Consider the following 22,592-nt stretch of genomic DNA (forward strand, 5'->3'; position numbering starts at 1 on the left):
CCAGAGGTCTTTGCTATCTAGCTCTTTTCTTCTTCCTCTCCCCTCCTCCGCTCTCTGCCTCAACCCTGCTTTACTCTCTTACTCTTCTGTTTCCTCCTACTGGGCCTCCAATCCCCCCCACCCCATCACCTAGGCTTCCCTTCACTCACCCACATCATCACAGCCATCCCCAAGACACTCAGTTTAGGCTTTGGGTCAGTTTTCTTCCCAGTCCCACTCCACCCCCCCCCCCCCCACCCCCAACTCCCACTCATTCACAAAGATTCTCCTTTATTTGGAAGCACAAAATAGTGAACAGACATCTATTTAGATTACAAATCCGTTTAGATTACAAATGCTTACATTTATAAGCATTAAAGAACCCCTCCAATAACACAAACATTTAATTAGCTATCTTCCTCACTAAGTGGCGAGAAAGAGAAGGTCAAAATAATGTGTAAAAAAACTGCTGGAACAAAAATGTCTCCCTCTTTAAAAATCCCCTTTCAGTTTTCTCCATTCTCATTGTTTCCTCTGGATCCGCGGCCTCCCACCAAATGGCTGACGACTGCCAGCTTCAAACTCTGCCACATCAACAGGGAGGGAGCCGGGCAGCGTTAGCTATTTGCATCAGGTTCCAGGAATGCTTTTCCAGTTATCAGTTTACTCTGCAGAGAGATTTTTCCTTTAGTTTATAAACGTGTGCTCGAATTTCTCGAATTCTCCAAAACTTGCTGGGAATTTTGTTATGCTAAAAGGTAAATTATAATCACATTTCCCAAACAGTTACTGCAATTTCAAAATGTCTTCTAAAGTTATCTCCCACATCAGTGCTCTTAATTAGAATAAGAGGTTTGGGGGTGGTTTTTTTTTTTTTTTTTTTTTAGTTTTGGGATTTTTCTCTTTTATTTCCACTAACTTTGTAAGTTTAGAGGAAGCAACTAGTTTAAGAAAAGTTTATTTTATAGCAGCTGCTGATAGAGTTAACTTAGGCAGAAATTCTTCCTTACAGGAGAGAGGTGGCGGAAGGAGAGAAGAGATGGGGGAAAGAAAGGAAAAAAGATTACAAAGGAACTACAGCCTACTCATTTCTGTTTGGTGGAGACAGAATTGACCTAAAGATGCCCCTTTTGTGCTACCTTCTGGGAGAGAATGGTTGTCTCATTGGGGGTGCTGAGCAAGCAGGGACGCAGCCCCAGACCAATGGCCTTTCCTCTGGGCCTGAAATGAATCTCTAAAGGGCTGGGGAAAGGGCCGTCTGCTGACGTTGACTGCACTCAGTATCCTGGATTCTCAAGAGTTCCGGTGTCTCACTTCCAGTCCTTCAGGGTCAAGGTCCCAGCTCCTCCTCTCCCTGGTGGGTGAAGGAGGTTGGGTGTTGGGGAGAGGTCTAACATCCACGCTGGTGGGAGCTTTTCTTGAGGTGTTACCAGAGCAGACAGCCTATATCCCAAACTCAAATCAGAAGTCCCTCTAGATGGCCTAAGGTTTTTCTCCAAGGTGTGGAGAGGAGCTGGGAGGTGCTTGGGCGTTTCCTGTTCAGAGTGGGGTCAGTGAATGGGCAGAGAGGGGAAGACGGATGGGTGGGTTTGGGGGACTCTTGAGTTTGGACTTGGGATGGAGCTGGTAAATCCAGACAAGGAGTCTGTGGAGAAGAGGAGGGGGGAGACTAGAAACCTGAAAGGGAGAGGGTACACTTTCCATGCAACCTCAGGAAGAGGCTGCGAGTGAGAGAGGAGTCCAGGTCGGTCAGTTACAATCACTTCGCAGGGTCAGATAATCCCCAAAGCCTCGGTTTAGGATCAGCCTCAGCAGAGAGTGGCCAGGAGGTCTAAGATTTCTCCGATGACTTGGTCGATCTGGTCTGCTGGCAAAGCCCATCCTCCCCGGTGCGGGAGGCCCGCTGCCACCAGCGCGCATCTCTCCCTTTCAACAGTGGGGCTCCTCGGGACTCCAGGTCCACCCTCCAACAAACGGAACCCCCTTTCATCCTTCCCCGGAGTCAGAAGAGAGAGGGAGCGTTACTTCTGAAAAAGTGGGCGCACACACGCCCCAGAGTTGGAGAAAAGCGGGGCGGGGGTGAGGGGCAGGGTGGAGGGGTCGGAAGGAGGGCGGCCTCCGGGTGCGCCACGCTGTCGGACCCGTTCGGGTCCTCTGCCCCCAGGGCCCTCCACCCTGCCGGTGGCCCGCAGGGCACAAGGTAGGCAGGGCTGGACAGCTCCCGCTTTGATCTCTGGGCTCCCGTCCCTTCTCCAGCTGCCGGGCTGCCCCCGAGAGCTGCAAACTCTGCCCACGTCGGTGTCAGCAGAGCCCTCCGACGTGTCCATAAGTGTTTCCAAACTTGGAAAGGGCGGGGAGGGGGGGAGGCGGGGAGGAAGGCCGGGGCGAGGGGGGATGGGGAGGGCGGAGGTATGCAGACAGCGAGTCAGAGTTTCCCCTTGAAAGCCTCAAAAGTGTCCACGTCCTCAAAAAGAATGGAACCAATTTAAGAAGCCAGCCCCGTGGCCACGTCCCTCCCCCCGCTGCACTCCCTCCTCGGCGCCCCCGCAGTCTCCTCCCAGCTGTGGCTGCCCGGGCCCCCAGCCCCAGCCCTCCCATTGGTGGAAGCGCTTTTGGAGGCACCCTCGGGCCGGAGAAACTTGGGCCGTATAAATAGGGCAGATCCGGGCTTTATTATTTTAGCACCAAGGCGGCAGGAGGTTTCGGCTAAGTTGGAGGTACTGGCCACGACTGCATGCCTGCGCCCGCCAGGTGATACCTCCGCCGGTGACCCAGGGGCTCTGCGACACAAGGAGTCTGCATGTCTGAGTGGTAGACATGCTCAGCTTTGTGGATACGCGGACTTTGTTGCTGCTTGCAGTCACTTCGTGCCTAGCAACATGCCAATGTAAGTGCCTTCAGCTTGTTTCGGGCAGTCTGGGGAAGAGGTTAGAGGGGTGGGCAGGAAAACCTGGTCTGAAATGGAAAACCTCGCCAAGTTTCAGGGACAGCTAGGAGGGCAGGCTCTCTGGCATGTGGAGAAACGCTGGCATATAGGAGAAACGTGGAAAATACTGTAGAAATGAAAATCAAAAGAGGTTCCTGACTCTCGCCAAAAGTTAGGGAACTTTTCTCTTAACTCGGACTGAAGCTGTGAACTTCCATCTGGATCCTCCAGCTAGTAAAGCTCAAAGGGAGCAGAGAATCTTTTTCTTTTAAGGATGAGATGTTATCTGACATGAGCAAGGAAGCCAAAGGCCTCCACCTAAAAGGCCCTATAACTGCCCTGATGCCCACCTCTGCGAAACCTGAGGCCTGGCTTAGAAAACCTTTTAATTAAGTTATTAAAAAAAAAAAAAAAAAACACTCACGCCCTAAAGACTTTTCTTCTCTGGGTGTTTTAAGACTGGTCTGGATGATGGTGACCATGAGGCGCCCTCTGGAGGGAGGACAAGGAGGGCACAGGGGACCAGGGCTTAAGGCTCGTGGAATCCCCAATTTAAAGACTCCACAGGGTTATACAGAGTATGTCTGCATTTCTCCTTGAACCCAGTCCCAAAAGCTAGCCAGTGTTTCCCGGCAAGGAAAATGGATACTTCCTGAAATGTAATTAACTTCTCATTTCATTACCTGATCATGGTAATGGTAACATGATTTAGCTAAAATCTGCCCTGCCTTTTGTTGAGCCTGAGAGTTATCTCTTTAACATGTTCCCTGTGATAGGCAGTCTGAACTTAGCAAGTTGGGAAATTATCAACACTGATCTGGGTCTCAAGAGACCCAGGTTTTCCCCATGACTCTGCCAATAATTTATCATGTGACTGTGGGCGAGTCAAACTGAGCCTTTTCTAAGACACAGGATAGAAATTGGATGGACTCCAAGGCTGCTTTCCAGCTGTAGGTTTTATGACTCGATTGGGTATCTGGCCACACCCAACACTCTAAAACTTGGCTCCACCCATATGCCACGGTGTCTACCGTTGCATCATCACTGAAGCGTTTGTGTGTGTGTGTTTCCTCCCTGCATCCACTTTTAGTATACACACTGTGAATGCTAAGGAATAATTGCATTGAACAAATTCACATTACCAGGTTCATTTTTTATGAGATCTGAGAGTGGTGGGGAAAAAGGGTCTTCTCCTAAAGATGAAAATAGACCTAGGGAAGTTTGAAGATACAAAAGACAATTCAACTTCTAATCAATATCCAACCCCAGTCTGAATAAAAGTTGCCCAACACACATTCTTCAAAATGGCTCAGTCTGAATAATTAGAAGGCAAATTTCCAAAACCATGAGGACTTCCGTTAATCAAGCCCAGGCATAATTATTCTTCCTACTGATGAACACAATGAAGTAAACATATCATTTTCCTAATTTAAAAGTAATTCTCATAAATTGCCCTTAAATATCAGGGCTGGATGTGGTCCACCCTCCTCAATTGTGACTGCTACAACAGATGTTCTCACTCCAAATGACACACTTCTTGGCCACCTAATTAAAGCAATTTTTGGGGTGATTCATTTTGTTGCCAACTTGGCCACATTTATATCCTGTGTTAGCCTGTAATTTTTATACTGTAGGAGCGGAATTCAGTCTTTAAGGACTTAGAGCAATTATGGCAAAGGGGGAGGATACTACTTTGGTGTATTTTCCCCATTATTTTTCTAGATCTTTAATGCAGTTTTTCCATTTATACAGAGCAATTCTTTCTCAGGGCCAAAAGTGATATATGTTGGTAAAATGACCTTACCTAATTTAAGTGAACCTATTTAAAGCAAAACTTCAGATGTCCAAATGAATCCATTTTCATGGTGACTAATTCACAAATTAGTCCTTTTGAAAAAGGACATTAAGAATGGTACAAACACTGTAATGTTAATGTTATACAAAAAAACAAAATCTGCTTTAGGTAATGTAGTTTCCTAAATCTCCCCCCTTTTAAATTTCTAAGTATCAGAAATTATCTAAACTACAAATTACTCCTCATCAATCTACTGGTTTTGCTCGCATTCAGTGAGTCACTGTGCAATTTACCATCATAATTACTAAATATTACAAGTATCCTTTAGATACATTAATATTTCACAGCATTTATAAAATAGTAAATAATTAACAATTTAATTCAAAATATATTTACATATTAATATGTAAAACAAACGGTCCTGTTGATCCCTGCCATAATTTTGACCTGCATAATTTCCAAGTCATTAGAATATTCTTAATAAAAAATACAACTGGTCCTTTAATTAAGTCAGTCAGTTTTATAGACGAGTATACCCATTTGTTAATCACTGCTGGCGATCAGTGAAATAATACTAATGATTATTTCTTTTTTCCCTTTTTCTCTATAGCCTTACAAGAGGTGAGTAAAATTATTTTTAGAATTTTTAATTTTAGACTTTGATTACCTTGGCCACACTAGTCGTCTCTGGGGAAGGAAAAGGAAGCTATATTGGTATTGACCAACCTGAATTTCCAAAAATATGAAGAGTTAAGGTAGTCCAACCTTTCTGGTTGCCTTAGAAAGTACCCACCCCAGTTTCCAAAGTGGGCGGGGCTACTGAATAAGGCCACCCTAAAACCTACACCCACAAGAAAAGAAGAATAAATAATTCAGTAGAAGGTTGGAAGCTAGACTTCATCGAGCTAGAGAATTTTGTCACTCCCTGGAGTCACCTGCAAGACTATTATGAACAAATTCTTAGCTCATGAACTGAATTTCAGGTATAATTATAGGTAAGTATGTATCTGAGATCTGTACGTATTTTTTATTGGTAAAATGTAAATTGTACTTTGAAATATTAAGATAATAGTCATGTGCAGTATGTATAATTTGTAAGTATATTTGTATACTACATGGAAATGGGAGCCATTTTAAAATTTATACAATTTTCCTCATAATAATCTTTTTACTTATTCTCTTCTAGGCAACTGCAAGAAAGGTAAGACTCTAATACGTCTCTGTATCTGAAATGATCAGAGATAACTTAGAGTTTAACTAAACTTATGGTACACTACAGAAGGAAAATACCTTGTCAAGATTTTGTGCATATGAATATGCACTAGCTAAACCATAAAATGAAGTAGCTTTGATATGTAAGATAACAAAGCTTTATTCTCTTCCAGAGTCATCTCTAATTATATTTATATTATACAACTGGTGACTTACATACTAAAAAAAAAGAAAAGATTTTTGTTCTAGAGATGAACCGAGTATTAATTATAGGTAGTAGACAAAAGTTTATTTTAAAGAGCTTTGACTATATAAATATGCTATTATTGACATTACAAAATAATAACTTTATCCACAGAAATTATCTTTCTAAAAATAGTGGTTACAATATTGGCCCTAATGCGGGAGACTATAGCCTCCAATCTCCCAGTGTAAAACAAAATTATATGTAATTATAATAAAAACAAAATATTTTTATCTATTGTATTGTGCTATTTTTATAGCTCCTATCTGATAACACTATGGTTAGATCAGCCTCCTGACTAATCATTATCAAGAATGCTTTGCTCATTCACTGGAAATTGCTTAGACATTTATTATTGTGCTGTTTGTATCTTCCTTATAGGGCCCAAGTGGAGATAGAGGACCACGCGGAGAAAGGGTGTGTAATTTTTGAACCATTAAAGAGCTTTGGCCCATATTTTAATAACTACATATTAGAATACAGGAGTCTGACAGTTTATCAAAATGTTATGTATCCAGATAATTGCCTACCTTTTAAGCAGATAATGCCTTACAGAAAGTGAATGAACATAATTCTATATAATCAATATTATTTTTAGGTCAAGATTATCCTTTAAGAAAGCAAACCTATTATAGACAGCCATATTCTTTGCATGGTCTTTCTTTGCTTTAAGGTGACATGTCCAACACATCCATAAGGGAGATGTGCCTACCCACTACAACATGACCCTTCCCTTTTCCAACATGCTTTGTTTACTTTTCAAGTAAGATCTCTGATGTAGGCTGAATGTAATAGTAAGCCAGCAGTCAACAACATGTTTCTGTTTAAATTAATAAATGTATAAGTTAGGCTTGCATTTTTTTCATGGTATTCTTAGATCTCCTTGCTATATTTATGTGATATCAATATATAAATACCCATACCTTGTATCCATTGAGAAGTGCAGACTTAAATGTATTCCACTCAAGCAATTTATTACAGGTAGGATTATGTCAGTAAATTACTTTAACATAAATAGTATTAATGGTAGGAAAACTGCAGGATTTTCTACGCTGTGATGACTATTAATTGTCATTTCATCTACTTTTCACACATAACATACTAAAATAATTGAGTAAATTCATCAATTAGAAATTGACAGTCAATATACACAGTATATCTGGAGAAGGAAATGGCAACCCAGTCCAGTATTCTCTTGCCTGGAGAATCCTATGGACAGAGGAACCTGGCGGGCTACAGTCCGTGGGCTCACAAAGAGTCGGATACGACTGAACAACTTCACACATACATAGTATATCACTGTGCACTGTTAACCATATGAATTTATAGCTATAAGTTTTAGCTTTATTTGAATACTGGAGCTCCTTTATGCTTCAATATCAAATGGCTGACAGAGTCCTCTTCCAAGAGGAACTATCCTGTCTTGTGTCTTCTTTGGACACCAGCTACTAAACCTCCTTCTAAAACAGACCCATGTCAATAGTGACGAATGTGGCAGTTTAAACATCCACACCACGTGTACCTTCTGACCAACTTCCGATCTTGTCACATGGATTCTGAGGGCTCCTTTTTGAAGTACAGGTCTCCATGGAGTTTGTCTAGCCCTAATGTAGTTCACTTTTTCCATCACAGGGTCCACCAGGCCCACCAGGCAGAGATGGTGATGACGGCATCCCAGGCCCTCCTGGTCCCCCTGGCCCTCCTGGCCCCCCTGGTCTTGGCGGGGTAAGGTGTCTTTAAGTATCGTTAACTTCAGTTTCTTATACCTGTATTGGAAGAAGACTCATTGGGGAATTTATTTTTAGTGGTTCTGGGGGAGAGTCTGCTATTTGGATATTAGCATAGTATTTTATTTCGTTTGGTTTCTTTGGTTTCTTCATTCAAGAGTCTGCTTTGGCAGGTCTCTTTCTGCACCCTTGTCAATTACAGGACAGGTCTTTGTGTTCACTGAAGGTAGCTGCAGCCCTTGCGACCATTATTTAACTTGGGAATTTAATATCTTTTATCAATGGGGCACAAATAAGAGGTGTTGCATTATTAAAAAGTTTGATTAGATTGAATTATAAATGAAATCCCTGATCTTAAGCAGTTTCACAAACATCCTACTCTTTTTATTCTCCTTGGCTTGAAGTCTGCAGAACCAACATTCAAAGCCATTTTGGGTTTAATTTGTTTGAAACTAATTTGAGAAAAGTACATTTCCCTTTTTCATTAATATCTTCTTTTAGCTTTATGCTTTAACAATGGTATGAGCGCCAAATGGCCTCACTGCAGGAAGGAAAACATATTTGCTTAATTGGTTAGCACTATGAATCAGAAGCCTGATTCTAATACCCAACTATATGCCAGTAAAAGAAGACCTTTCTCCCCCAAAGATCTTATTATGATTGCTTATCTACTGAGTGCATTAAAAAGCACCTTCTTTAATAGATCTACCACTATAAGAGAGATCTTTAACAGTAAAGCTATTACTGTGAATTATTTTTTAAAAGTTTAATCTTCCAAGGGGCATTTTAATTTAACTTTCCTCTAAACTTGAATACTCTTTATACTCTTTTTGAAACTACAGCAAGAAAAAGATCCCTTAGTCGTTTTGTGTAGTTCCGGAGGAACAGGGCAACAGGTGGGAATGCAAAGTTGTTCTCTTGGTTTCTGCTTAATTTATCAGGGGCTCCCACTGACTTTTAAAGTTTAGAAAGCTCTCTTCCTCAGTGTACAGGTAGAGACTGAAGTGAGAGGGTTAACAGGGCAAGAAAAGTTTCAAAATAATGTAGGGAAGCTCCCTATTTCAAACTAGGGATGGCCCTAAATTTTAAATTCTTGAATTTTTTTAGGAATTTAGCTCAGTAGGGAAGTCTAAATTGAGAATGATGTAAAAAATACTGCTCCCTTTTAAACATCAACAGAAAAATCTTTAAAAATAGAATGAGAAAAATGAACTATATGGCCAATAATTATTTTATATATATGTTTTTTCTTTTTCTCCCATCTAGAACTTTGCTGCTCAGTTTGATGGAAAAGGAGGTGGCCCTGGACCAATGGTATGTTTATCTCCAATTTTTATCTCAGCCAAAAAAGTACTAAATAGGGAATTTACTTTATTTTTAAAGTTCACATAGCCATTTATTTAGCTACCTAGGTTAATAGTACTCAGATCAGATAAAAGCAGTAGCTATTTTTGTATACAAATCTATAAAAATCTAAGCTTAGGTAAGGGGGTTCCATTTTCTCTACAAACATGCCTCCTTATAATAGATCAGATATTTATTTCCAAGAAATAATCTGTGGACATAGTAACCATAATTTAAGCAAACCAATTTAATTTAGAAGAGTGATCACTCTAATTAACTTTTTTATGCCCTTTAATATTGCATAGAATTCTAAGCAACCAATAGAGACCCAGAACTATTAAGTTCTATGAACTTGCTGGAAAGGATCAGCAAGTTCTAGTTTAGATCAGCAAGGTCTAGTCTAGCCCATTCATCTTCTGTGTGTGTGTGCATTAGTCACTCAGGGGTGTCTGACTCTTTGTGACCGAATGGACTAGGGTCCATCAGGCTCCTCTGTCCATGGAATTCTCCAGACACAATTACTGGAGTGGGTTGCCATTCCCTTCTCCAGGGGATCTTTCCAATCAAGGGATATAACCCGGGTCTGCCGCATTGAAAGTAGATTCTTTACCATCTGAGTCACCGAGGAAGCTCATTTTCTATTTAGAGAGTTTAAGGTCTTTCCCAAGGACATACATGTGGTTAACGACAGAACGTCAGGCAAGATGTCTGATATTCAACATCATGGCTTATGTATCTAGTACTTGAATAAAACATTACTTCGTTCAACAAGTATTTACCAGCTATCTTCGATGAGACCCAAACTCTATTATGCCTTTGGGATACAAACAGTGACTGTGACAGATTCTCACCATCTCTCAAGGAATTAGTAACATAGGAAATGTTTCTTTTTATCCATTTTTGATTAAAAAATTCCTTTTAAAGTCTGATTAATTATAAATCAGTATAGGAGAGAATATGACTGTGGTGATAAAAGTCTGTCTTTTACAAGTAAACCTTCTCACAAGCATTAGTGAGTTTTGTTAGGGAAAAAAAACTGATAAGAAAATGCAAAATATATACTCATGTGTATAAAATAAAGGGGAAAATTGCTACAAGTAAAAACATTAAGTTGATTAAACGCTGCAGTTTAGTACATATCCACACATAATTTAGTGATTTTTTAATTAATTATTTGCAAACAAAAGTATTTATCTGCCCAAAGTTAAGATAGTCCTTAAAATATAAATTTTACCTGGACAATGTATGCAATGCTCTGTCTTCAAAAGATGTTCTGCTGTAGCTAATGGTCCGCAATAAGCTAATACACTGTAAGGGCAAGACAATATTTTCTGTAAATTAAAACTCTCACTTGAGAAGTAATATGCCTTTAATTGATGATTTCCAATTTCCTGATTTTGCTGGTAATTTAAAGCATTCATAGCTGAAATGAGGAAGTAGAGATTTTCTCTTGGCTTTGTTTATATTAGATATTTGAAACTAGCCATTTCAGCTAATGCTGGGCATTAAAAGCAGTACCCATATCTTAAGAAGAAGCTAAAAAAAAAAGTAACTCATTAATTTAAAAAAAAAAACAAAACACCTACATAAGTCTGGAAAGTTAATATGGATTTTAGGTTTCCCTGACTTCGGAACATCTTTCTGGTGGGCAGAAAGTGTCATGTTTTACTTTTAAATATCAGTGAAATATAATTTAAGCTGGCACATTGACAGGCATTCACAGACATATGTAATCAACAGATATTTGTTTCACAAACAGGCAAGATAGGCAGCAATAAAGCATTAAAATAAATTTCCATGTTGGAAAATCAGTAACTATAAAACCCCAAAGGGTTCTTCTCTGAATTAATGAGTAATCATCCTCTACCCAACAGCCTCCACAAAATAAACTACCTTTTATGTAAATGAAATTGTTGCAAATACACGGAAAAAATGAATAAATATAATAAAAAAATTCATGGCGTCAAGGAAAATTATTTTTTAATGTACCCCTGAAAATATTATTTTGATTGAATAGTGACAGTTTTTCTTTTAACGTGGAAGCAATTTCTAAAACCAAAAAAAAAAAAAACACCATAATTCTTATAATTAAAATGATGTGCTTTTAATAAAATCTGTATTGTTTCACTCTGGGCATTAATATAGTGGGGCAGACTTGACTGCAGAGTCCCCATAGACAAATTACCTGAGGCCTGTTTGTACAGTATTTTCAGCGTTAGAGGCATGGCCCCTAGAGAAGAAATTGCATGGGCCTTGCAAAGGGGGCTCACGGGTGTATGCAGCTCCCGAACCAGCAACACTTGGTCTGACTCTGTGTGCTACAGAATGAAGAACCAAGGGGAGAACAGTCTGCTGCCATTTGGGCCATATTTTCAATAATAGTAACATATAATAGATTCTTCCAGTAGGACTTTCAATAGTATTTTATTTTTCCTTCACCCCTTACTATATCCACTTTGGTTTGACATTTTCAGCACCACTAATAGCCTTTAATGGAGCCATAAGATTATAACATAAGATTATTAAACAAAAGATTATAACCTCCCTCTAATCATTAAGAAAGACTTTCAATCTTTTGCAACTTATGCCCCTTGTGGCAAGAAAAACACCAGTTTCTTAGTTAGGTATGATATGAGGAGATGACTTATGATTAAGGAAATCCAGGTGGAAATGCTTCACTGGCTGAGTGCACGGTAGTTGTAGAGTCTGTACCAAGCAAAGACTGAGTCACTTCATTTCATTAGAAGAACCTCAGTATGCCCAATTGCACACGAATTTAAGGAACCGGTGGCCAGGCCATCTAACCAAGTTATGTTCTGGGTTAGGAGAAAAGGTGAAAGCAAAGGCAGAGAAACAGTGAAGAAACTTGGATCAGTAAATGCTTCCTCGGGAGGGACAAAAACTTGAGAAATGAAACCAGGACAATTCTGTTCATTAGTGCATCACAGACTGTGGCACTGCCGAGGTGGTCCTGTCTAACCCACCCCAAAGCCAGGATGACTTGCCAGTGCTGACTGTGTCTGTCCTCTTCACAGGGGTTGATGGGACCTCGCGGCCCTCCTGGCGCCTCTGGAGCCCCTGTAAGTACCGGGAGCCTGTACTGTCTCTTATGTAAAGAAGACAGAGAATTAAATAAAGGCTTGGAATGTGACTTGCTGTGTTTCTTGTAGGGCCCACAAGGTTTCCAGGGACCTCCTGGTGAGCCTGGTGAACCTGGTCAGACTGTGAGTACTTTTCCCCCTGTGTGATAAGTATTTTTTTCAAAAGATTTATTAATATAGCATTAACAAAATGAGGGGTCTTCTGTTTTCCTAGGGTCCTGCTGGTGCTCGTGGCCCACCTGGCCCTCCTGGCAAGGCTGGTGAGGATGTAAGTATTTACTCTTAAGCATTTCCAAGTGTACCATTTAAATTCTCCTGCCTCAAATTGAATCTCTAGATCCAAATGAAGGATTCTGCCAAAAGCTGAATATGCCTGATGTAATTCTCCCCATATGGAAAATAATGTTTTAATGAAATAATGATTAATTTTCTTGTATTTAAGGAAATATCATTGTTAATTAGATACGTATCTGGATCCATATTTTTATATAATGCATTTTTCCCCCTACTGTAAAAACCAAGATATCCCCACTTTGAGCTGATCGTTTACTAAGAAAAGGTTTACCCTATGATGCTTTGATGTTTTAGGGTCACCCTGGAAAACCTGGACGACCTGGTGAGAGAGGAGTTGTTGGACCACAGGTAAGATTTTTTTTTTTTATAACAGCATTTAGTCCAAACATCAGAGGTATCTCATGTATCAAATAATTGCTAAAACTAGAATCAGGCTAAGTGGCAATGTAGATGTCGTACTTATGACACTCACTGGGGGCATCCAACAAATAAAAGAATAGTTAAGTTAAAGAGTTGAGAATGCATAGTTTTTATTAATGCTAATAATGAAACATTAATGACAGCAAGCCTACTGTAAACAACTAAATTGTGGGTTCTAAGAGTATCATAGGATTAGTTACTCAAATTATAGCATCTTAGTCACCTCTCTGTGCTTACACATATGCTAGTCTTTGATTCCAAGCTTGGACTTCTATGAGAAGAAACACTTTGGAGGGAAGAAATCAGGATCTTTTTATTTAGGATAAAAATGTCATCTGTCGTCTGTGTTTCTTTTTAGGGTGCTCGTGGCTTTCCTGGAACTCCTGGACTCCCTGGCTTCAAGGGCATTAGGGTGAGCACCTTCTTTACCCACAAAAGAGAAAATGTTGATTACTTTTAGTAAACCCCTCAGGTACCTTTAAACTTCTGGATAACACATATTGGTTCCAAATTCCTGGAATTTGCCCAAGTGGAGAGAGAGTTAAAGAGTACAGTGGCCAGAAAGTAAAGTGGAATGTAGCTCTTTTTTTTTTTTTTAAGTCTGTTCATAGCTTCCAAGAAATGAGGATCCTACAGAGAAAACTACATAAGATGGGTGGAACTTAAGAGGCATTTAAAGCTGTCTGAAGATCATAAAATTATTAATGATGGAAAGTACGTGAGAGAGCATCTAGTTCTTGATGCTTCTCTTTCAAGTGAGGGAGGCTTAGTGACTTACCTAGGGCGACAGAGGGAGTTTGTCAGGGGCTGGGGCACTGGGACTTCATACTCTCCTGAAGCAGTCACAAGGTTCTTAGAGAAACAGTAACTGCACAGACAAAAGATGTTTGAGTTGACCGATCACTGTGATGGAATAGCATGTTAATAATGAGGATTTGCCTTTCAGGGTCACAACGGTCTGGATGGATTGAAGGGACAGCCTGGTGCCCCAGGTGTGAAGGTAAATACTAAATCAGAAGTCCTGTTTTTAAAACGATTGTAATTTCCTGTCACCATCAAAAAATATGTTTTACTGAAGGCTACTCATATTCTTAAGAATATCTGATTCCCTCAATACTTTAAATCCCTCAATGGTCAGGACTATGGGATTCTATAACAAAAGGCCAATTATGAATAATATTCATTTAATTTAATACCTATTAAATGATTAAGATAAAAATAATGTCAATAGTGTCTTCCTCCATTTCCTTTCCTCCTGTAATTTCAGTTGTTCTCTGCAGCCACAATAAAAGTAAATAAACATATAATCAGATACTAGAACACTGTGTTAGTTTAAACTGCAAATTCCCCTCTGCCATGCACTAATTAGATAGGTACATTCATGTCACAATACACTTTTCAGCCTCTTTCCTGTGATTTATCTGTGCACACTCAAAAAAATTTTAATTAGGTAATTAAAGTCTCAGAAGTGTGTTATCTCTTGGCCCGGCTCTTCTCTGACAGCGTTTTCAACTATAAAATGTTCTCTCTTCTATTAAGGAGATAATGTGATATTAAAGTGAATACCAACGTAATTACAAATTAATGAGTAACGAATACTAGTGGGACCAGAAATGAACATGAATATGGAGACTATGTTCTAACTTTGCAGCTGCCACACAAATGGATAAGGTCAAACTTCCCCTCCCTGGAGCCTAAGATAATAGCTCAGACTACTAATCACAGCACCATCAAATGCTAGGGCTGCAAGGAGCCTTGGAGGCGCTCTCCTTTCGCAGATGCAGGAAACTGAGGCCTAAAGAGAATGAGTGACTTGCCCAAAGTCACACATCCAGTAGGAGGGCACAGGCTAGAATTCCTGACTCCCACTCTAGGGCTCACTCACAAAGAATACACTTCAGATAAAAATCCTAGAAATGAAGCATCTTAAATGGTCTCACCGACCAGGTTTCTTCTATATCTAAATTAGATTATCTTGAAGGAAAGCTCCTTTTCACATGCCATAGTATTAGATTACCACCACCACCACCACCACCGTGGTTTTCACTCAAGAAGGTAGCTTGGAAATAATACAGCTCTGTAAAATATTAGGAAACTTCGAATTTTCATGCATATTTTATAAAAGTAAAAATACTGTGTTCAAAATAACTTTAAAGAGGGTAAATATGTTGCAAGCAATTTACCCTATTGTCTCTTTTTATGTTACCATGCCTCATACATAAGCCTCGTCTAAATGATATCCAAAATCGAAGGGGAAAACTGGGGAAAGGGTAAATAACATGTGACCACATCTCCCTAATACTGTGGTATATTATATTATCTCAATAAAAACCCATATTGTATACATTTTTAAAATTTACGTGGTTGGCATAATTGAGAAACAGTCTATATAAGAAATGTTACCTGAATACATGAATGGCTGAAACTGAAATGATAGTGTAAAAATTACCCAATCAGAAAAAAGTAATATATATATATAAATATATAAAATGAATGAAAACTCAATCCTCCTTTTCCATGTAGGGTGAACCTGGTGCCCCTGGTGAAAATGGAACTCCAGGTCAAACGGTAAGTATTGATTACTTTACTGTAAATAAAAAATGTGTAGACTCTTTGCAAGCTGGAACTTCTTTAATGTTTTTGCTAATTACCATTCCCCTTGGCATTGTAGTCTTTGATATTTTTCTAATAGCCTTCTGCCTAGTTAATTGAAATCCATTACCTTTTAGTTGGAATTAGAACAAGACCTATTTGTTTCCAGTGGATTCTTGCATATGTTAGAAATTGGAAAAAAGCAAATGATGCCTGTGACTTTTCCTTGAATTAGCAATTCTGGATTTCATTGGAAATATTTCTGCTTCTAGGGAGCCCGCGGTCTTCCTGGTGAGAGAGGACGTGTTGGTGCCCCTGGCCCAGCTGTGAGTGCTTCCAGTTTGGTTCTTTTTTATAAGCTTCTAATATCTGCCATTTAACTTTGCACTTGACTTTTTTTTCCTCTTTTCTTCATAGGGTGCCCGTGGAAGTGATGGAAGTGTGGGTCCTGTGGGCCCTGCTGTAAGTTGTGACACTGAAGAATTTGGAAGGATTGGGAGTGTGGGATGGAGCTGTCTTCTTTATTAATTCCTTGTGAAATAACGCCATTTTAGACACCTTGCCAAATATTGTCTGAAGGGTCTGTTTATAAGAACTACTATCCTCGAGGCTTGAAATTGATATGTAAAATAAAATCTACCTCACTTGGGATTCCTGGAATGGCTTCCCTCTGATAATATACCATTGATAACAAACTAGCTGTCAGTTTTCTCTGGCCAACATCAACGGTGACCACACCACTCTAAGCCGCTTCAGTCTCCTGTTACTGTTTTGTGAATTTACTGGGAGGAAACTTCTCACCACCTTCTCCTGTGATTTCAGGGTCCCATTGGGTCTGCCGGCCCTCCAGGCTTCCCAGGTGCTCCTGGCCCCAAGGTAAGAATGCCGGTGACCACTGTCATTACTTGAACACTTTTTATTGTGATGTGAAAGAAAGGGACTATGTTTGCAAGTAGCCAGTTACAGAACAGCAGCTTAATTGGTCCTTCCTTCAAACTGGGTATAGAACAGCTGGTTTTCTCTCTTTAAACCTGAAATAGATTCTCTCTGCACCCTGAGCACGGTGGGCATAGATAAAGATGGTAGCATGGAAACTGACTCCACGGGGCTCCCCTGGTGTACTCTCTCAGACGAGCTGGAACTGAGTAGTTGAGATCCAGAGTCTCTACCAAGAGAGACAGACGTAGATGTAGATAACAGTGGTAGCCAAGATGGTCAAACCGGACCAGAAATATAGAAATGCAGACCCGCAACTGGGGTGCGTGCTCAGTCACTCAGTTGTGTCCAGCTCTTTACAACCCCGTGGACTATAGCCTGCCAGGCTCCTCTGTTCTTGGAATTATCTGTGGTACCAGACCTCATAAGGGAAAGTATTGCAGTTCTGAAGAAATGTCATAAAACTTGGTGACCTAAAACCAGAGATATGCTGTCTCATTTTTCGCTAATGCCTCGGTGTCTATTCCTGCTTTTAGGGTGAACTTGGACCTGTTGGTAACCCTGGCCCTGCTGGTCCCGCGGGTCCCCGTGGTGAAGTGGGTCTTCCAGGCCTTTCTGGCCCTGTTGGACCTCCTGTAAGTAGCCATTGTCGTTAATCTAACCAAGCAGGAGGAAGGAAATGAAAGGAGTGAAGGCAGGATCATAGAAGAACAGAAATACTCCTATGAACCGTATCCTTCTCCCTTCCTTTTCCTTACAGGGCAACCCCGGAGCCAATGGGCTTCCTGGTGCTAAGGGTGCTGCTGTGAGTATATGGCTAAAATATGCCGCTGTGGCTTTAAATGTGTTTAATGGGCGCTGTCTCTCATTGTCTGGTGATGGACCTTGCTGCCTTTCTTCCCCAGGGCCTTCCCGGTGTTGCTGGGGCTCCCGGCCTCCCTGGACCCCGGGGTATTCCTGGCCCTGTTGGTGCTGCCGGAGCTACTGGCGCCAGAGGACTTGTTGTAAGTGGCCGTGGCTGATGCTCCCCTCATTCTCAAATGCCGTCCCTACCATCATTTCATCCCCGTCTAGACTTACGCTTACCATCTAATCATTCTCTTTCTCTCCAGCATTTTTAATTTGGATTTTTTCTATAAGTTCAGGCACCTGTATGTATACTGTCTTCCCCCCCCCCACACACACACACTGTGTGTCCCCCCTCTCTCTCTCACACACACACACACACACACACACCCCTCCTGTTCTCCTGGACCATCACCCAGAGGTCAGGGAAGCACATCTCTGCTGTACCAGTCTCATCCTTTCAAGTCAAGACTGTTCCCCTGTAGGTCGTTTACATGTGAACTGAGCGAATTTCACAGAGAACTAAAGCTCGCGTTACCTTGACTCATGAACAGTCCCTGATGTTTGTCTCCCAGAGAGGATTGTGACAGCTGTCTGTCATTTGACCACTGTTTTGTATTGGACCCTAGGGTGAGCCCGGCCCAGCTGGTTCGAAAGGAGAGAGCGGCAACAAGGGAGAGCCTGTGAGTAGTTCTGTAGTCACAATTTTATGGAATTACTACTGTTTCAATCCAAAAAGTAATACTTCTACTTTTTTTAAGTTATTGCTTTTCTCTAGCTGGATGTAAAGACAAATTTTATTTTCCTGCGTTTCTTTTTTTTTTTTTTTTCATTAAATAGGGCGCTGTTGGACAGCCAGGTCCTCCTGGCCCCAGTGGTGAAGAAGGAAAGAGAGGCTCCACTGGAGAAATCGGACCCGCTGGCCCCCCAGGACCTCCTGGGCTGAGGGTAGGTCCAAACGCTCTTGACACCCAGACACGCCAGAGGCACTCCTTCATTGGGAATTGGTTAGAATTACCAAGTGCATTTTCTAGATGAAGGAGGCATCTGCTTTCCATCTGCTGTCTTAAATCACTGCCTCTCAATTTGATATGTTATAAAATTGGTCTGGAAACAGAGTTGACCTACTTTGCAGAATGCTTCTCCCACACATTCCTTCGGGGTTTGGAGGAAGTTTTTTGGCTTGGTTTGTTATTGTATCCCCTGCTGAAGGGCATCAAGATATCTTGCATGTGTGCCATGTTTTAATAAATTCTACTCTACCTGATGGAAGAATTTTCCCTGATTTTCTTCTGTGTTTTATGTGCTTTGTTCCAGGGAAATCCAGGCTCCCGTGGTCTGCCTGGAGCTGACGGCAGAGCTGGTGTCATGGTAGGGTGTCCATTATTCATATCCTGGAAAGGAACTTGAGGCTTCTGGTGGTGGCTATGACATTGGCTTTAACAAGCTCCCCTCCCTCTTCTTTTAAATAGGGCCCTGCTGGTAGCCGTGGTGCAACTGGCCCTGCTGGTGTGCGAGGCCCCAATGGAGATTCTGGTCGCCCTGGAGAGCCTGGCCTCATGGGACCCCGAGTAAGTTTCAGATTGATTCTGAGAAAGTCACACCTGGCACTGTTTCCTTTTTTAAAGGGATGATTAATATTTGAAGACAACAATTAAAAAAAAATCAAAAGTTAATTTGTTAGTAAACTTGCTGACAGTTCTCTCTTTAATTTAACTTTATCAAAGCCCAGTAGATATTTTGATGAATTTAGTTAGCTCATAAATGTCCTATTTATTACTTGATACAATGGCTGTGAGGTTTTTGGAAGAATAGATTTATTTTAATATATCCAAATTAGGTTGGTTCTCCTATCAGCATGAATCTTTTATCTCAATTTGTGAGTTTTATATAAGGTGTTCACAAAATGTATTAGGACTATACATTATCAGTTTATTAGATTCATAAGTGAGTCATTTTTCTAGCAATCACAAAGTGCTATAATGTATTCAGCATCACACTAGCCATGGAGAAATGACCTTGAGAGCTGTAGACACTCTAATCCATAGCAATAGAGTAATTTTTTGCCTCCATTATCTCTTATGGATGGGTATCAACTGTAATTGTACCATAAATAAGTAATAGAGACACCAAACATAGCAATAAAAAAAATCCACTTTGAAAACTGCTTACTAAAAGTATTTGTTTTTCTATTACAAGATAGAAAAACATATATGTTTTGCCCATCAGTGTTGCTCAACAGTTTCTTGAGATATCTTTAAATGGGTTGGTTGCACTAAAATTCAATAAAAGGAAAGGCATTAAAAATAGAATGAAGAAAGTTTTCAGGGCTTTTTCATACCTCCTGGCTAGGGCTAATATCCCTAATTTTTGCCCTAAGGCAACAAACAAAAATTGGGAGGAAAGTGCTTTTGTGACATTTCAATTCATTGGAACCTTGAGTACATGTTGAAAGTGCCAATAGGAAAGCATCCTCATTTGTTTTACAGGGTTTCCCAGGTTCCCCTGGAAATATTGGCCCAGCTGGTAAAGAAGGTCCTGCAGTAAGTATCACTTATATTTTCAAGGACACTTATTGCACCCTTATCAAGTCTATTCTGTAGCTTATTTACACATGAAGACGTTTATACTGAAAATAAGTATCAGCCACACATAAATCTGGGAATGCAAAGTAATAGATTGTAATTACAGAGTCCAAATGAGCACAGGAGCAAAAGGAAGAAGAAAAACAGGGCAGGGAAAATTGAAGAGGGTGATAAGGTTTGGAAAAGAGAGAAGGGGGGAATTGTGTACAGATGAGATTGACTTGGGTGCGTGTGTGACATCCTATTCAGAAAAGGAAAATGGATTCGTAACTTACTGACATCTTCTAGAAGAAGTTCTATGCATTCAGAAGATGATTCTGTTTCATCCCATGGCAGAATCGCAAGCTTGAGGTTGTGAGAGCCTGTAGATGCTGAGTGAACATGAAATAAACTCTGGTTTCAGGGTCTCCCTGGTATTGATGGCAGACCTGGACCCATTGGCCCAGCTGGAGCAAGAGGAGAGCCTGGCAACATCGGATTCCCTGGACCCAAAGGCCCCACTGTAAGAATCACCACCACCTCCTCTCCCTCAGCACTTTTTTACATCACAATTCATCAAAACTCTCATTTCTCTCTGGCATCAGTCCCCTCTACCTCAAGGGGTCCCTTTCAACACAAGAAAACTGCAGTTTACCAGTTACCACATTAAAAGTTGGCCTCCAGTATGTCATTGTGAAAGCTCACATCCTGAGCTGCTTACAGGTGGACCTTATTGTAATCTAGAGCTGCACAACAATGGGTCATGCCTCAGATAACAGAACTCAAGGATGAGGAAGCTTAAAAAAAATAAGACATTCATATTTCAGAATTGTCATGGTTAATTTGACATTAAATGTATGTTTTTAAAATGTTTATTATAGGGTGATCCTGGCAAAGCTGGTGAAAAAGGTCATGCTGGTCTTGCTGGCCCTCGGGTAGGTGCTCATTTCTGTGTGGCTCTATCCACGTGGTATTTATTCATGTAGGATACGCTCCTTGGAAAAGACCCTGATGGTGGGACAGATTGAGGGCAGGAGGAGAAGGGGGGAACAGAGGATGAGATGGTTGGATGGCGTCACCGACTCAATGGACATGGGTTTGAGCAAGCTCCAGGAGATAGTAAAGGACAGGGAGGCCTAGCATGCTGCAGTCCGTGGGGTCACGAAGAGTCGGACACGCCTGAACAACAACAACACATCTTTGAGGCCATTGCATATCATTCCATCACTTTCTTTCTACGATGGTACCCCCAAGGTTCTTTATACAATCAAAAAATGTCTTCTCTTTAACCACACTTAGAAGGCAGTGAGCTATAGAACAAATTAGAATGTATACTAAGTCAGAAATATTTATGGGTGCTTTTGGCTTTTATTTAATTCATTTTGTGATTTAAAAGCTATGAATATGCTAGTAGAATTCTCTGGCCTTCATAAGTTGCCCTTCATCCATGGATTTCCCATAAGCCATATCAAAAAGTCAGAAGGCAGTATTTGGGCTTTGGCTGGGGACCCACAATATATTTATTTCATGCTAAAATGTCAAGCTTTGTTTTGAGGAAGTCACACGTGCTTTAGGGAACCTTATATTGTCTGACTCAGGAGTGACTAACACTGAGCCCTTCTGCTAAACATTTTAGGGTGCTCCAGGTCCTGATGGCAACAATGGTGCTCAGGGACCCCCTGGACTACAGGTAAGTATTCTCCCACTCTTGTCCTATTCTGCCCTAAAATGAATCTAATCCCACAAATATGGCCATTTCTGTTTTTCCTCCAGTCTGAAAGTTATGTAGCTAGAAAGCAAGGGTGGCATATGCCTCTATGTAATCTTTCCTATCACTTTCAGGGTGTCCAAGGTGGAAAGGGTGAACAAGGTCCTGCTGGTCCTCCAGGCTTCCAGGTAAGTCAGCTAAAACACACAGACTCGGGGTCCGTATGATTACTTTGGTCAGACTGTCCAGTTGTAAATCACTATACCACTCCCCCCACCCCCACCACCACACAGAACATGATTTCAGAACTGAAGCAAATAGATAGCAAGTGAGAAGCTGCTGTGTAACACAGGGGCCCCCAGCCTGGTGCTCTGTCATGACCTAGAGGGGTGGGATTGGGGTGGGAGAGGCAGGGTGGCTCAAGGGGGAGAAGACTTATGTATACTTATGGCTGATTTACAATATTGGCAGGAACCAACACAGCATTGTAAAGCAAATATTCTCCAATTAAAAGTTTTTAAAAAGAACTGAAGCAAAGAAGGGTACATATTTTTCAAGGCAAACTTTTCTATAAGCCCTTCATAACACACAGTGGTTAGTGATCATACTGATATTAGATAGTTGCCCCCAAAACCAATTATTAGAAAACCCCCCAAATATAGTCATAAAGATGGAGGTTTGTATTTTTTTCATCTAGGGTCTGCCTGGCCCTGCAGGCACAGCTGGTGAAGCTGGCAAACCAGGAGAAAGGGTGAGTAAAACAAGTGATCATAAATTTACCTAAACTTGGGACTTTTTCTCTGTTTAATATCCTACTGCAGTGCAATTATGATGTACAAAAGGAAACTTCATATTTCATGCGTTAATGATAGTATTCCACGTGTTTTGGTACTGTTGGAGAGAA

The 22,592-nt window shown here is 40.9% G+C and overlaps 1 protein-coding gene across 1 annotated transcript in view; it reads left to right on the top strand.

Moving 5' to 3' along the window:
• The first annotated feature begins 2,659 nt into the window (after window positions 1-2,659).
• COL1A2 (collagen type I alpha 2 chain) overlaps window positions 2,660-22,592 on the top strand; it is a 36,914-nt gene continuing 16,981 nt past the window's right edge. The window contains exons 1-29 of the mRNA XM_004007726.6: window positions 2,660-2,866; window positions 5,311-5,321; window positions 5,887-5,901; window positions 6,538-6,573; window positions 7,789-7,881; window positions 9,150-9,197; window positions 12,263-12,307; window positions 12,398-12,451; window positions 12,543-12,596; window positions 12,917-12,970; window positions 13,401-13,454; window positions 13,989-14,042; window positions 15,566-15,610; window positions 15,907-15,960; window positions 16,052-16,096; window positions 16,457-16,510; window positions 17,107-17,205; window positions 17,331-17,375; window positions 17,476-17,574; window positions 18,046-18,099; window positions 18,257-18,364; window positions 18,734-18,787; window positions 18,889-18,987; window positions 19,906-19,959; window positions 20,405-20,503; window positions 20,862-20,915; window positions 21,617-21,670; window positions 21,823-21,876; window positions 22,386-22,439. Of these exons, the coding sequence (XP_004007775.1) occupies window positions 2,797-2,866; window positions 5,311-5,321; window positions 5,887-5,901; window positions 6,538-6,573; window positions 7,789-7,881; window positions 9,150-9,197; window positions 12,263-12,307; window positions 12,398-12,451; window positions 12,543-12,596; window positions 12,917-12,970; window positions 13,401-13,454; window positions 13,989-14,042; window positions 15,566-15,610; window positions 15,907-15,960; window positions 16,052-16,096; window positions 16,457-16,510; window positions 17,107-17,205; window positions 17,331-17,375; window positions 17,476-17,574; window positions 18,046-18,099; window positions 18,257-18,364; window positions 18,734-18,787; window positions 18,889-18,987; window positions 19,906-19,959; window positions 20,405-20,503; window positions 20,862-20,915; window positions 21,617-21,670; window positions 21,823-21,876; window positions 22,386-22,439 (1,713 nt within the window). The 5' untranslated portion in view covers window positions 2,660-2,796. The remainder of the gene's footprint in view (window positions 2,867-5,310; window positions 5,322-5,886; window positions 5,902-6,537; window positions 6,574-7,788; window positions 7,882-9,149; window positions 9,198-12,262; window positions 12,308-12,397; window positions 12,452-12,542; window positions 12,597-12,916; window positions 12,971-13,400; window positions 13,455-13,988; window positions 14,043-15,565; window positions 15,611-15,906; window positions 15,961-16,051; window positions 16,097-16,456; window positions 16,511-17,106; window positions 17,206-17,330; window positions 17,376-17,475; window positions 17,575-18,045; window positions 18,100-18,256; window positions 18,365-18,733; window positions 18,788-18,888; window positions 18,988-19,905; window positions 19,960-20,404; window positions 20,504-20,861; window positions 20,916-21,616; window positions 21,671-21,822; window positions 21,877-22,385; window positions 22,440-22,592) is intronic.

The sequence above is a fragment of the Ovis aries genome, chromosome 4 (genome assembly GCF_016772045.2).
Source record: "Ovis aries strain OAR_USU_Benz2616 breed Rambouillet chromosome 4, ARS-UI_Ramb_v3.0, whole genome shotgun sequence".
In the NCBI taxonomy this organism is placed as follows: domain Eukaryota; kingdom Metazoa; phylum Chordata; class Mammalia; order Artiodactyla; family Bovidae; genus Ovis; species Ovis aries.